Raw genomic sequence first — 14,772 nt, forward strand, 5'->3', positions numbered from 1 at the left:
AGAAACGAAAGGAAATACTGTGGCCAGTCTGTTCTGACTGTTTCTGCTGATAAGACAAATGTGAGTGAGTGCAGTTCCACAAGTAATGGCCTGAAATTTAAATTCTTCCTAACCTGATACATTTGCAGAAAGTGTCCAAGTGTAGGATGCGAGGCTTTGCAGAGACGACTTGTGAAATTTAAGCCCAAGTGTGAACAAAACCTGAGGCTAAAGTTAGGGCCTCAACCCTTTAATAGCATTTTGGTTTGGAAAATGTAAAACATAAAGCAGGGTAGAGCCTAAAATAAACACCAATATTACCTTGTGTAAAACCTTACAGAGTTCTGTAAGAAAGAACGATATACAGTGTGTAGGACAGGAAATACTGGTTTGTATCCAACTCCAATCTGCTCTAAAATCAAGCATATGCATTTATCATGTGCATGGACATCTGTTGCCTTTTTAGTTTGTGTTGTTTCTTTTTTTTTGCCTCTTTTGCCGACTAACAGCCATCCTCTGTTAGTGATTAGTTCTTATCTGTTTGTCTCTTCCTCTGCCACTCAGAGTGGACGCTGTCTGCTCTCTGGTCTTATCTCCTCGCTTAATAATCCAGGGAAATAACAAGATGCATTGTGCAGTCTATGCAGCACTTGCCCGCTCAAGTGTCTTTCCCGGTGGGAGAATGTTGCTCATATTCAAACATGATTAATGAGTGGGTGATAAATTGTTGAGGGGTTTAAAGGGTCTGTTTAAAGAAAGTTTGGTTACAATAGAGTGCTGCACTGGGCAAGTGGGGTTTGCTCTCAGCTTGTTGACTTTGCTGACGTCAAACTGTTGCTTATTTGACTTGGTTTGTGTCCAGCTGTTTTCCAATCAAAGGCAATTATTGTACTTGCCAGCTCTGTGCATAACGTGTCATGCTAACACGGCTTATGTTTACGTATGCATCACCTCATCTATCAATTACTCTTCTTGTATACAAAAACGTTATGTTTTTGTGTTGGATATGCCTTGAGTTTTTCTTTTTCTTTCTCTCTGTTAAATGTTAAATTCTGTTTTATATATACAGGGCCAAAAGTCTACTTTAACCACCATCTCTCAAGACTGCTGCACTCTGGCAAAAACTCACATTTTGGGATTCAGAGACTTTCAGAGGATTACGTTTCCAAAAGCAATCCCCATATTCAACAAGAAAATGCAATACGGTTTCCTCTCATGCTACTGTGCACTTGCTCTTTAATACCGACACTGTCTATATTGTACATACACAGTGTACATTTATTTACAAATACAAATTATTCATTGGATTTTTTTCTTTAAATCAATCAGCTTGTGTGATTTTCTCGTTTGTGTGATAGAGTGGCGACTTCACTTTCCTTGCGTGAACACACTATGACAATAAAGGCGATTCTGATTCTGATTTACAGTGACATCATAATGTTCCGCAGAAGCACATTTCTGGCCATAATTCCATGCCATCACTCAGAGGCAGAAGTGCATTTCATGCATGTTGACGAGCTGATAGAGGCACACAACTGCAAGGCAGTCATTTGAGTTCATAATTTTAGCTTTTCTATCCTTTACTCTTACACTTGTTTTCTGCCAAGTCCACTTCCTCTCTTCCTCTGTCCTCCCCTCTTTGGCATTGGCCTCTGAATTTATTTGTTGCTTATTGCCCATGCACAGTCACTGCTGTGGCATTTTGGGCCTTATTAGAAGTCTTATCGAGGCATTCGTCATGTCTCTGAAGTGTGACATGGGCAGAGCACTGACTGGGGGGCGTGACAAGCATGGCAATCTGGTCTTTATTTGAGTCAGAGGGCTGACATTTCCTTGCAGAATCTTCGCAGTGGGAGAGGTAATATCTGGGTAATTAATGGTGTGAAACTGGGACGGCTCATCACATCCATCTCTTCCACATCCTACCCCACTGTGCTGTCACTGTGTCACTCAACTGTCAACTGACACCAGCAGAGAGATGTTGGATCTGCGGATCTCAAGTGGAAATTGGTTCCCAGTTGAATGCTGACAAATTTGAACACTTTGATGATAAAGAAATTAAAAATGGAATGAGAAGTGAGAGACTGCACGGTCAGTGTTGTGGTTAGCACTCTTGCCTTTGCAGCAAGAAGACTCTGGACCTCGGAGTGGGCATGTTCTCCCCATGTGTGTGGGTTTTCTCCGGGTTCTCCGGGTTCTCCGGGTTCTCCGGGTTCTCCGGTTCTCCGGTCCAAAAGCATGCAATATGGGGATTAGGTAAATTGGACACTCTAAATTGTCTGTAGGTGTGAGTGTGAGATTGGATGGTTGTTTGTCTCTATGTTGGCCATGTAATGGGCTGACCGTGTACCGAGTGGTACACACGCGCCCCGTGCCGTGACATGAGTACTGAACGGGATGGATTTTTTAAGGAAACTGTTCCACCCCAGTCATCAGGTTTCAGTGTCACGTGAGTCAAGATTTCTTTCTTCATCAGTGCAGAGAGACGGTGTTGTCCTCTGAGATACAACTAGACTTAAGTCTGTATCGTTAAATGCTTCAAGATCCCTGTGTGTCTTCTACGTCTCTCTTCCTCTGTGCAGCACTGCCTTTTTTGTGTACCTGAATTGTCTTTCTGTCAGAGGCTAATGAAACAACCCACTGGCTACTGACTGCAACCTCTGTCCACTTCCACGCTAGACTGAGCCGTCAGGTCAGACACAGACTGTGGTAGAGATTAGTCCTGTGAGCATGGTGCTTTATACTTAGTGCTGTGTTGGCTTACATGTTCATTTGTCCATGTCTGTGTGTAAGAATTATCGAGAGAGAAAAAAACAAACTAAGATCTTTATCAAGTCATTTTTTTAAAAGAAACATTTTTAGGTTGTTAAAGATCATCTTCAATGTGCAGTCACAACTCAGCAATTGTACCTTAAAAGTGCAGTGCACACTTAGTGACAACTAATGGTGAGACTACAGATTATTATTAACAAACGAAGGACTATGGTGGCTTTTAAATACCAGAAAAGACATTTCTTTGTTTGTAAAGTAAACAAAATGTGCTCACAATCCAAAATGCACTCACTCAGGGTTTGTCCATTGGTGGTGTTGTAGAAACATAACAGTGCTCCATAAAGCAAGGGCCAGTGCTGAAGGTGTATACAAAAGGCTGATTCAAAGGTTTATTTTAGAGGAAATAACCATTATACACTTATTAGATCGCATGGACATGCCAATAAAACCTCCTAAATGTTACACACTGGACTTTTTAAATAAATACTTCAATATTATTTGTATGGGTGACTCACTGACTTGTTATAGGGGAAGTGTCAGTGACTCGAAACCAACAAAACCAATTTCAACAACATAGTGTGAATGAACTTGATTTACTCACTCAGTAAACATTTTTCTGAGTAGTTAATAACTAGTTTCAGGTCTTCTTCAATAGCATGTCCCATTTAGAGGAACATGGACGATATGAGTGTGACTGACAGCTGGTGACGTCTAATTGAAGGATGTCTGTGATCATTCGGTCACAAAATCTTAACATGGCACCAGTGAATTCATAAATCTCCAGGCTTGGAAATGGGCTACAATGCTGAAAGGACAGACTCACATTAACACAATATCACCATCACTGTGGTTGCCTCACAGTGTTGACTGCAGTTTTCTGGCCGTTGTCAGAGTGTTTTGACTTCTTGTCCACCTCCTTGTCACCACCCTGACCCTCCTGGCCTCCTATTCAGAGTGGTAGCTCACCGACAAGCTGTCATCTTCATTCAACCTGAACTGGACTTGGTCTCCTAAGACCAAGTCTGATCTAATGATAAGTGCCTAAAACCACAGGGTGTTCGCTGGCCTCCTGTGACCGATAATGTGCTCTTTGAGCTGTGTCAGATACTGTGATAACAACAGAGAATGGCGTGTATGTCGTGAGACAGAGACAGAGACAGAACGAGACATGGAAAGACATTGCACTGGAAAATCCTCATTAACGTGAGAGGGTGTATGTGTGTGAGTGGTGTGATGGTCAGTGAATGAGATGCCCCTGGTCTTGTGTGTCCTCCCTGGTACTTCAGTTTAATTAGCGGAGACTAATTAGCTTCTCCCACTCTAACAAGGCTGGCTTTTTATTAGAACCCCTTATTGCACCATATGAAGGGAATACTGAGACTTTGTGTTCGGTACCAGCAACACATGTAAGCCTTGTGCATAAATGTGTCTTCTTTGTTCTTAGGGTCCGGTGTGTAAGAATTTGTCAGCACGTTTACATGCACAGTTTAATCGAGCTAAGGCCTCCACAGACTGACTCCAGTCTGACTATACATGCAGGAGTAATCAGACTATGAATCAGACTATCAATCGCATCATCCAGGTATGTTAGGTCAATTAAAACTAGCTTGATTTTAGTCTAACTTGTTTAAATGACATTAAGAAAACCGAATTATTGTCTAAATCGTGTGCCATCTAATGCTGAGACTGCGAACTGTAACAAAGGGAGCACTCCTTCACTCAACCCTACCGTTTCCAGCTCTGTCAGGGAACTATGGGGGCCTTTTCATACCAGAAAGAATGTTAACATTGTGGGCTGATGTGAAAGGAAAGAGTGTAAACATTCTTTCTGTCCACTCTCCCTCTCTCACTGCTCTTTCGTTGGTCCTCTTTATTGGTTCATGCCTCAGGTTTATTTGGGCAGAGCTGTCCTTTGTTAAATGAACTGTGTCATTTTGTGCAGGAAGCTCGTGATTGCCTGATGTTCACATGAAAGGCATATTCTAAGGCAAGGAAAACCAAACAATTTTTTATTTTAGGCAAGGCAAGGCAGCTTTATTTGTATAGCACGTTTCATACACAAGGGCAACTCAATAGATCAATACAGAGTACAGAATAATAAAAAGAGAGAAAGAAAACAAAAAGTTAGACTGAAATGGAGCATGAGATATGATGCAGTATGCAAGATTAAAATTTTTAAATACATGTTATGTGAATCATGTTTCCCTCCTGTCACAAAATGATCTCCTTTCTGACTAAAGGCTCATTTAGCAGTTTGTATGTATTTATTTTTTCAGTTATGACAAAATTAAATCATCTCCTGTAAGTCATTTAGATACATTTTCCTTTTATGTATGTGTTGCACTGTAGAGAATACAATTTGCCAGAATCCTGATATATTACGTATCAAAACAAGATTAAAATTGTGTGTTTCAAATAAAAATAGACAGTCGCCCACAGCTCCTCAGTAATCACTAAGGTTAAATGGTTAATCAACATGCTTCTAATTGCCTGCCAGTGTTTTAGGTACTAAAGTCAATAAGCCCCTCTATTCTCTCTTTGGGTAATGTCAGCTTTTCATGTGCTAATCAGTGATTTTGATCCTTGCTGGAACACATGTATAATTTTCATTAATTACAGCGATATTCACCGTCACATGCGCTGTATTTATTGTTATTATTCAGTCCGCAGCTATTGCTGCTGCCAAATGTTACACACTTTGCATTTTTATTGATGGGCAACTTTGGGGGTTTTTGAACACCGCAAACTATTAGCCATTCAGTCTGGAATCCTTTATAAGAGAAAAAGGAGAAGAACGCCACGCTGTCAGCTCATTAACGTCAGATACAGGTCATTAGTCTGTCTTGGCTGCCTTGTTTTTATGCCACTCCACAGATGTTTACGTGTCATGGAATAGACAATTACCACAAATAAACACCATATAACAGACATAAAAGACAACAGGAGACAAAGCAAAAAGCAGATAAAAAAATGTTAGACATAGATAACGCGACTAAATATATCTTAGGGAATCCGGTGCTTTCATTCTGCGTTCAATAGCGTTGTTTGATACACCTACCAGTGTTAAAGAGCTTGTTTAGTTTGCAGCTCCTTCACAGTCCGTCTCACCATCAGACTCTGTAGAGGTTTTGCAGGTGAGGCTGTGTACTTGCTACGAACACACATAGTGTGAAATTCAGTGAAATAGCCAAACAGTTGTGCTTAATATTTTCAGGATCATGCATTTATGCTGACTGCGTTTGGCAGATTTGTAATTTGGTATCAATTTCACATTCAACACGTTTTAACTTATATAGAAACATTTTTAAAGAAAATGTAAACACTTGTGGTCACATAGTAATTTAGTGATCTCAGATTCTTTTTAATAACGATTATTGCAGCTCCTGGTGTTTATTCTTCATGCCTCTTCCTCCCTCATTCCCGTCACGCATGTTGCCATGCAGATCAATTGTAGCTCTGTTTGCTAATATTACAATGTTTGCCAGTAGAATTCACCAGTGAGGCCTGTGGCATTTGTTGGATTTGGTGTTTTTTTTGTGTTTGCTGGGGGACCCACACGGTTGGTGTAGTGGTTAGCTCTCTTGCCTTTGCAGCAAGAAGACCCAGGATCGCGACCTGGTCGAAACAAGGGTCCTTCTGCATGTTCTCCCCCTGTGTGCGTGGGTTTTCTCCAGGTTCTCTGGCTTCCTCCCACAGTCCAAAAGCATTAGGTATGGATTAGGTAAATTGGACACTCTAAATTGACCATAGGTAAGAGTGCATGGTTGTTTGTCTCTATGTGACCCCACCTATCGCCTTATGTCGGCTGAGATTGGCACAGCTCCCACCGCTCCCACCTTATGTGGAGGATAAAGCAGTAGAAGATGGATGGAATGGAGTGTTTGCAGGTCCAATAATAAAGCTTTCAGTTGCAGCATTTGACAACTTTCTTTTCTTTTTTTCCTTTTTTTTTTTAACTTGATTAAAAAGCATAACTGATATAGAGAGTTTGACACTAACCACTGGAAAGAAGCCACACCTGCTGATGATTTCATCCCCATGAGACAGGTCACGTGTGATATGACTGTGACATGCATGTAAGTTTCTGCATGAACCCCCCCAGAATAACCGTATTATTTCCCAGTGTGAAATTAGATGATAGGCCTCGAAGACTCGAAGACTAAATTTCCTACCCTGTCAGTTTGTGTCACAGTGATTCTGTGTCATCACAAAGATGACAGCAGAGAGCGCACGAGAGACTGACAGGATGACATCTTCATCATAATTCCATGCCAACATTTTATTGACACATCACGGCAGCACTATCTTGTCTGAGATGTTGTCATTTTCTAAGGTTTTTCCTTTTCCTGCTGATTCTGTAGGATAAGTTAGAACAAAACGTTTTCATCGACTATATTTTTGCTCTTATTTATTTCCAAAAAAAAAGAGTTGTTACAGCACAGATTGACAAATTGTTTAAACTTTAAACATTAAAGATTAAATGACTTCAAATAATACATGTCTCTGTTGACGACACAATACATTTATGTAATTATCACATGTCTATGGTGCATGACAGGGTCTGCTGTTTGTCCAGGCTACCAAGTGCCTGCTGGTACCTTAATGTTCAGCTTTGTGAAAATGAGGCTGACGGCAAAAAAGCCCAGCATTGTGTCCAGTCTGCTCCCCCCACCCCCTCTTTTCTTTTTTCTTTTTTTTGCTCCCTGCCTCTGCTGTTTTGCTGCTCCACACTGACACCAGCGTGCTCGGATGCCCTCGATATGAGAGCTGCCTGTTGGGCATGTTTTTGTGGTATTATTATGCCTGTGTAATCTGAGGGATTTGAATCGCACCCCCTTTTGCTGTTTGCAAAACAAGTCTTTTGGCGCTCAGCCATAAAGCATCCTCATGAAAATCTTCCAGTGTAGAAATTCTGCCAAACTGATAAATGTCAAAAATGAGGAACAACTGAGCAAAGTTGAAATCATGAATGGAATCTTTTCCACTCGTCTGCACCTTGAGGGAAAAGAGCTTATTCTACATTAACATCATCTGACATTGTCATCGTTCATGCTCCTTTTTTTTTGTCAGGTTAAAGATTGAGTTATTAATAACAATTATTGTAGCTTGAGAAGACCTTGGTGGAGAGTTGTTCTTGTGTCAAATCAGGTCCTTCTCCACGGAGACCGCCGGCTGCATCGGGAGGAAATCATCACTAATTGGAGTGAAGGGACTGGATAAACCTTGCATGAAATTGCCGTCACAGGCCCATTGTTGAGTTTGTGTTCATCTCTAGCTCCACCCCAGCAGCCTGCCTGTTGAATTCAAAGACTGTCCACTCAGCTATGAAGCCGGTGTTGTTGCCAAATGGAGTCAGGGAGCATTTGTGTGTGTGTGTGTGTGTGTGTGTGTGTGTGTGTAAGAGAAAAATAATATATGGATGCCTGTGTCAAAGAGTGACAGTAGTAGAGATAACAGCCAATTTATTTCAATAGTTATTTATTTATTTATTTATCTTCTGGAGGAGTTGGCTTGTTTGCTTTGAGAGAGAAAAGGCAAAGGGAGAAAGTGAAGGAGAGGTGAATGAATGAGTGAAGGGTAAAGGGAGGGGTGCTGCGTGTCTGGGGGGTGAAGTGAGGAGGGTGAGAGGAGGCTGGAGTGTGTGTGTGTGTGTGTGAGAGAGAGAGAGAGAACGATGGGGGGGAGGTCTCCATTGAGGGTCTTGGACTGTAATCCTTTAGTCCTGGTTGGAAAAAACCCTGCTGCCTGGGACAAAGAATATGACAAGGACACACACACACACACACACACACGCACACACAAACAGAAAACATATTGTTTTGGCCTCACACTATGTGGCATAACTGTCTTTGGCTGATGTTACATCATCATGACAACATCTCCTTGGCAGAAACTGATTTACTGCAAGAGGAGGTCCATTCTTTGTGTGGACTGTACAGTTGCTTTGTGTTTAGTTTTACTTCTTTGTGTAAGAAAGTATAGATATGCCAAAAATATTGCAGGATTCTCTTAAGTGCTTTATCGAAACATCAGAAATATTCATGAATATTTCAATTTGAGAGAAGGAGGGTACCAATGCTAGCAGTGTTTTTTTTTTGGGACAGAAGTAACCTTGCTCCTGTGCTTGCTCCTGTACCAAGAGACATTTAAGTTTTTAGATAAGGGAGGTGTCTGTCCACAGCAAAAGAGATTGGTGTCTCTCTGCACGTTGTTCAAATCCGTGTAAACTCAGTTATATCCTCATTAGCATGCCCCACATTTGTCTGCAGCATTGTTTCGTGTTTCCAAAGGCAACATCATCAAGTACTGGTGAACAAGTGATTATTCCAGCCATTACTCAAAGATGACACTGAGTGGTGAGTGTACTGGAACTGTAGCTGTAACAAGGACCAAAAAATGCCTTGTCAGATTGAAACAAACCAAAAAAAACACAACAGGAGTCAGAGCCTGATCTCATTTGGTGGAGCACAGAGCACCTGCTGTAGCCTGGTGTCTGGCATTTGACAAACACAAACACACACACACACACGCATACAGTGCATGCATACACCTACATTATGGACATTCACTATTTCCTGCTTCAGACGTGTTTGAGTTTGGAGATCACACACACATGCGCGTACAGACTGAGAGAAAGCATGCATTATTGCTCATCTATTCCTGTTAGCCCTCTGCTTTGATTTATATTCATTTGGACAACCTAACCCAAACCTTAACCTAATTGTAATTAACACCTTACCTCTTACCAACTCACCCACGGCAGACACCAGTTTGTGTTATGTTATATTTTAGGTGTATCACAGTCAGCTTGATTCTAGCAAGTTGGGCAGAACTACCAGTGAACCAGCTGAAATATGTGTGATAAGTGTCTTTGCTCAGTCACTTTCACTTAGGATGCTTTCCACAGACAAACAGACAGACTGCCTGTCAAGATTTGAAGTAGCAGTAGTATTTAAAGGGCAGAAAGGCATCTACAACTACAGTGTCAAGGGTAATAACTCTAGAGAAAAAGCTCTTTTCACTTTAAAGTGCCTAAGTAATCACTGCTTCAATGGTCTTTTAAATTTCCCTTTTCCAAAAAATCCTGGTTCTCTTCAAAATATCTAGTGTTTGTAGGTTATGTTCGAATGCCTCCTTTGTTCTGGCTGTGAATAAGAGTGGAAAAAAGCCAGTGCTTAATTGCACTCAATGTCATTTTTCACTGAAACCCAGAGTGGTGAAAAATGTTTTTTTTGGCCTTTTTTCGAGCAATTATATCTTTTCACAAAAAAAAGAGACTTCACTGCTGACATTTTCCTCTTTTTCTTTCTTTTTCCTTTCTGAATCTTTTGATGTTTGGCTGTATGGACATTATTCGTGGGCGTCACTGACCATTCATGAACCTCTAACATGTTTATTTGTATCTGGTGCTCATTCATATAATCAGTGTATAATCAATGTCTTGCCTGTGAAGTAACATTTTAGTTATTGTCAGATTTTTGTTCTTGTTTTATGTATTTGTATTGTTTTTGAAAGGTAGACTCGTCTCATCTTGACTTGTCTGTGTGCGTTCATTTGTAGTATGATCCAGAGAATTCGGGTTTCATCAGTACAGAGCGGTTCAGGGACCTTCTGGCGGCTCACAGCTCTGAGTTGGACCCCCACAAACTGGAAGTTCTTTTGGCCCTCGCCAATGGCAATGCTGATGGAAAGATCTGCTACCAGGACTTTGTGAACCTGGTGAGATATTTTTATACTTCACTGACACCAGTATTATGATTGCTGTTATTGTGGCCTTCACTGATCAACAGATCAATATTTTAACTGATCAACTATTTGATATACTGTTCCTCATATATACATTCTTGCACACTGTATTGTCATACAGATAACCCATACGTGTGGTATACTATGACTTGTCACTTGAGCTGCTGCCAGACATGAACTCGAAGACATTGTGTGGGAAAATCCAGTTTCAAGTTAGATGTTCTCATATGAAGAGCGCAGCAGGAGCTTGTCTGGGTCAGATGCATTCATAACAGCAGGAAACGTTTCAGCATGCTTAGGGCACAACACTCACTTGCTGTGAATTTCTTCTTGTGAGGTTTTTATGCTGTACTTTCACATACATATTTGTCAAGGCCAGGGGTCAGGGCCATTCCAAAAGCCATAAATTCTTTCCCTTTCCATCCAAATAAATGCAATCTGGAGTCACATTTGAGCCATAAAATGAAGATAACATCATGTATAAGTATTTTATATATAGATATACTATAAATCAATAGCTTGTAAAAGTATAAACTGTTCAGGCTTGAGAAAACCTGCTTAATGTGTACTTCTTCATGTACAAATGTCTTCATTTAAGTGCTGGGAAAACCTCTCCACATTTCAAACACAAGTTTGTCGGGTTCTGTATTATATGTATAATATTAAACCACTTTCATTTATTGCCTTGATCCCTAAAAAACAAGTGTTCACTTTGAAGAAGGTAAAATAAAGATAAACATATTTTTTCAAAGCTACAGGAAGCCACCGCAGAGGCGTTGAAGAGCTGGTCTAGGCTGTCCAAAAATGGTCAGTAAATTTGCTGAGAGCAAATTTGTGTTCTCACATACAGCCTCTTCAGCGGTGTTCGAATAAATGTCCATACTTTGGTGCATGTCTGAGGAGATTTCGTTTTTAGAAATTCGGGTTAGGTTCGGTGAAGGCTCTTTAAAAACATCACAGTCTATTTTTCCATCTATTCCGAAAGCCATATTTTAAGATCATCTCAGCTACAAGGTGTACACTCTCTCCTATTAGGAAATGACTTTCACTCAGGTGATATATGCCCCCTCTTAACGCTCACCTTGCTCCACTTTTTGTTTCACCTTCAAACTACTGACTGCCGCTGATTGTCCGCAGTCTCACTCAGGCGTCTCCCGCTGTGCTTGCTGCCTCATAACCGTCTCATTTTCTGTTTTCTGCCACCTTCTCCTCACTTCCCCTCATGAGCGGCTGAACTGCTGACCCGCTGTTGTGTGGTCTTGGAGTGGGAGTAGTTGCGTGGAAAACAGCAACTACTAGATTGCTGAGGGCCTCTGTCGTGACTGCAGGGAATTAATTGTTATCCGTGGGTGTGAGCATGTCCGTGTCTATCTTTCTCTCTTGTTCTTCAGAGCTGTTTATTGTCAGATCCAGTGGGTGAGGAATGAGGCCTGTGGGAAGCTTGAAAAAAAGAGTTTGTCTGTTTCTTTTGCTATTGGTTTTCTCTTGTGCATTCATGTCATGTGACCGGCTGTGGGTCATGGTGTGCTGCTGGAAGTGGGACAGAGAGGAATGGGTCGCCTGCATTTGTGTGTAGATTTTTTTTCCTTAGTCAATATTGTGTCCACCCCCTCATTGGCTTTTACATTCACAGAGGCTGCAAAAACATAAGCACAGAGAGCAATACGCTGAGTGGGAGGGGAATTTAGCGCTTGTAGTTGTGGTAGTTTGCTGTACTGTTTAAGAATAAGCGCAGAAACGATTGCTTTTACAAAGGCAGTTACTTTTAAAGAGATAAATATTCATCAGATATACAAGGTTTGTTTAAAGTTTCTTTGAGTAGCAAACAATAACTTCATATTCTGTCACTGAAAGCCAAACTGCACACTAGTGCATGTAGTCCTGCTGGTATAGTGGGTCATGCTAAAATCAAAAATCCTGAATGAATGAAAGGTCATCTGATAAAGTATCCGGAGTGGCACCTTGTGTGATCTGTTGCTGCTGTAGCCCAATTACTTCAAGGTTCCATGTGTTGCACATTCAGAGATGATCATCCATCATCTCTAACCAGTGTGGCCATTCTCCTTTGACCTCCCGCATCAAATCAACTTTATTATAACACAATTGGCCTCGAAGGGCTTTACAGTATGTACAGCGAGTGACACCCTCTGTCCTTAGACCCTCACATGGAGTGAGGGAAAACTCAACAAAAAACCCTTGTACAGGGTAAAAACTGTGAGAAACCTCAGGAAGAGCCACAGAGGAGAAATACCTCTCCCAGGACAAGGATATTTTCTCTCTGCTGTATAATTATCTTCAAACCCCATGGTGGTGCATGAAAATTCCTGTAGATCAGCAGTTTATGCGGACCAACCTGTATGACACCAATAACCATGTCATTTTCAAAGTCATTTAAATCACGTCCCCTGTTTTTAAAAGTTGCGACAGTTGCTCAGTTTCAACTTTAGCAGGTCATCTTGACCACTGTATGTCTAAATGCACTGGATTGCTGTCATGTCATTGGCTGAGTAGATTAGATTTGTGTTAACATGTTGGTCGCCAGGTGTATCTATTAAAGTGCATGTTGCAGGTTGAATGTCTGCCCATAAATGACGTGGCAGACTTTAGTCAGCGTTCAAATCACTGTTTACTCTTAGTCTTGCTCTTACACCTCTGTCTCTGTTAAGCATTTGTCTCATACTTCCAGTTGCCTTTCACTTTCTGCACCATTCTGTTACATCACAAACACACACATATACACAGACACACACACACACACAGCCATCCTTGGACAGAAACTTGCTCATTAATAGGTTTCCACTTCCCAAAATATCTGCAGACACATCCGACGGCTCTATTTCTGCCCCACTCGGATGAAATGGTGGAATGCTAATTATAGATGTGTATGTGCTTACACTTGCACTTGCGTGTGTGTATGTTGTTTTGGGCTGTGGATGCCTCGCACAGCTTAGATTGCTTTTTCTATTTGAGTATTTTTCATGGTCATGGCGAGGCTTCTTGTTTTCATTTGTGGGGAATCCTGAAATATACAATAAGACAATTTATATTAGACAGTATCCTTCCACGTTTGTGGCAGCAATTTTGTCCAAAAAACCTGAACTCCTAGTTCGATCTCCTAGTTAGAGTGTGTCCAACATCAGCATTCAAACTTGTAAAGTCTGAGCAGTCTGTAGCCAGGTTTTTTGCAGAAAGTGGAAATCAAAAAGATGTAGGCTATACATCCACCTATTACTTCTCCTATGAATTGCATTTCTGTGATAAATATAATTTATGCTGCTACGTCCACTGCTGTTGTACCTCTCCTTCTCTTTCCTTCTGTTTCCACCTCCGTCTTTCACTCACTTATGACCATCTCCTCTGTGGTTTCCATCGATCAAACAGTGTTATCGTCGCTTAATGGCCGCACATCGATTTGTCCCCTCCACCTTTCCTCCTCCTCTGGCCGTGTCGTACAAAGAGGAGAGGAATTGCAGTCACTTCACACAAAGAATTGACTCTGTTGTTATGGAGCTCGCCCGCCTCGGGGAGGTCTCTATGTGTGTTATATCACGAGTGTTTGTGCGTGAGAGTATGGACGTAGCCATGGTGACCTGTAATCATTTTCCCACAGTTCTTTTTGCCTGACATAAAGGCTGGAATAATTGGGTTTTTCTGAAGTTTATCTCCAAACAGTGATCCCTGCAGAGATACTAAAAGTCTCATTAAACAGCCGACTGTTTGTACAAAGATTGTATTGTTGCTCACGTACTGTATCTATCTGTCCTCACATGAGTATTTATTTTTGTTTCTTTTTTTGTATTATATTTTTCCCCTAAGTTGACTATGAATATGAATTTTGCCTTTGTACTTTTCAAGTTGTTCTTAGAGTTCATCGTTACACAAGAACACTTCTTATTGCTCAGTTTCATCTGCTGTGGAATAAATATAAGCTTCATTGCATATTTATTAGTTTTTAAAAGTTATGACCTTTATTTTTAATTGTACTTTAGTTGCACTTTTGAACAACGGCACAATTCTTCATTCTCTCCCTTGCTGAAAGCAATATCACATTTATGTTACCTTAAAAACATCTGCTTTGTGGCACATCTGTATCCTGGAGGCACAAACCAACAGCAGAACTGAGTTACGAAGAATTACATACTGTAAACAGAGAAAGAGACAAAGACAAAGAGAGACGGGAAGAGACTGAATGAGAGACAGGACAGAAGAGTCGTTGCTTTGTCATAGAGAGTCTTATAACAAAAAAGACACACAGCTTGGTGACAGCAGTGATTC

The 14,772-nt window shown here is 41.0% G+C and overlaps 1 protein-coding gene across 7 annotated transcripts in view; it reads left to right on the forward strand.

Moving 5' to 3' along the window:
• Nucleotides 1-14,772, forward strand: part of rhbdl3 (rhomboid, veinlet-like 3 (Drosophila)) — a 49,445-nt gene that overhangs the window by 20,809 nt on the left and 13,864 nt on the right. For 6 of the 7 annotated variants that reach the window (XM_044029131.1, XM_044029130.1, XM_044029133.1 and 3 more), the window contains one exon: nucleotides 10,312-10,470. The exons of the other annotated variant lie outside the window; for it this stretch is intronic. In XM_044029131.1, the coding sequence (XP_043885066.1) occupies nucleotides 10,312-10,470 (159 nt within the window). The remainder of the gene's footprint in view (nucleotides 1-10,311; nucleotides 10,471-14,772) is intronic. 7 annotated transcript variants of the gene reach the window in all.

This window comes from Solea senegalensis, linkage group LG6, assembly GCF_019176455.1.
Source record: "Solea senegalensis isolate Sse05_10M linkage group LG6, IFAPA_SoseM_1, whole genome shotgun sequence".
Classification (NCBI taxonomy): Eukaryota; Metazoa; Chordata; class Actinopteri; order Pleuronectiformes; family Soleidae; genus Solea; species Solea senegalensis.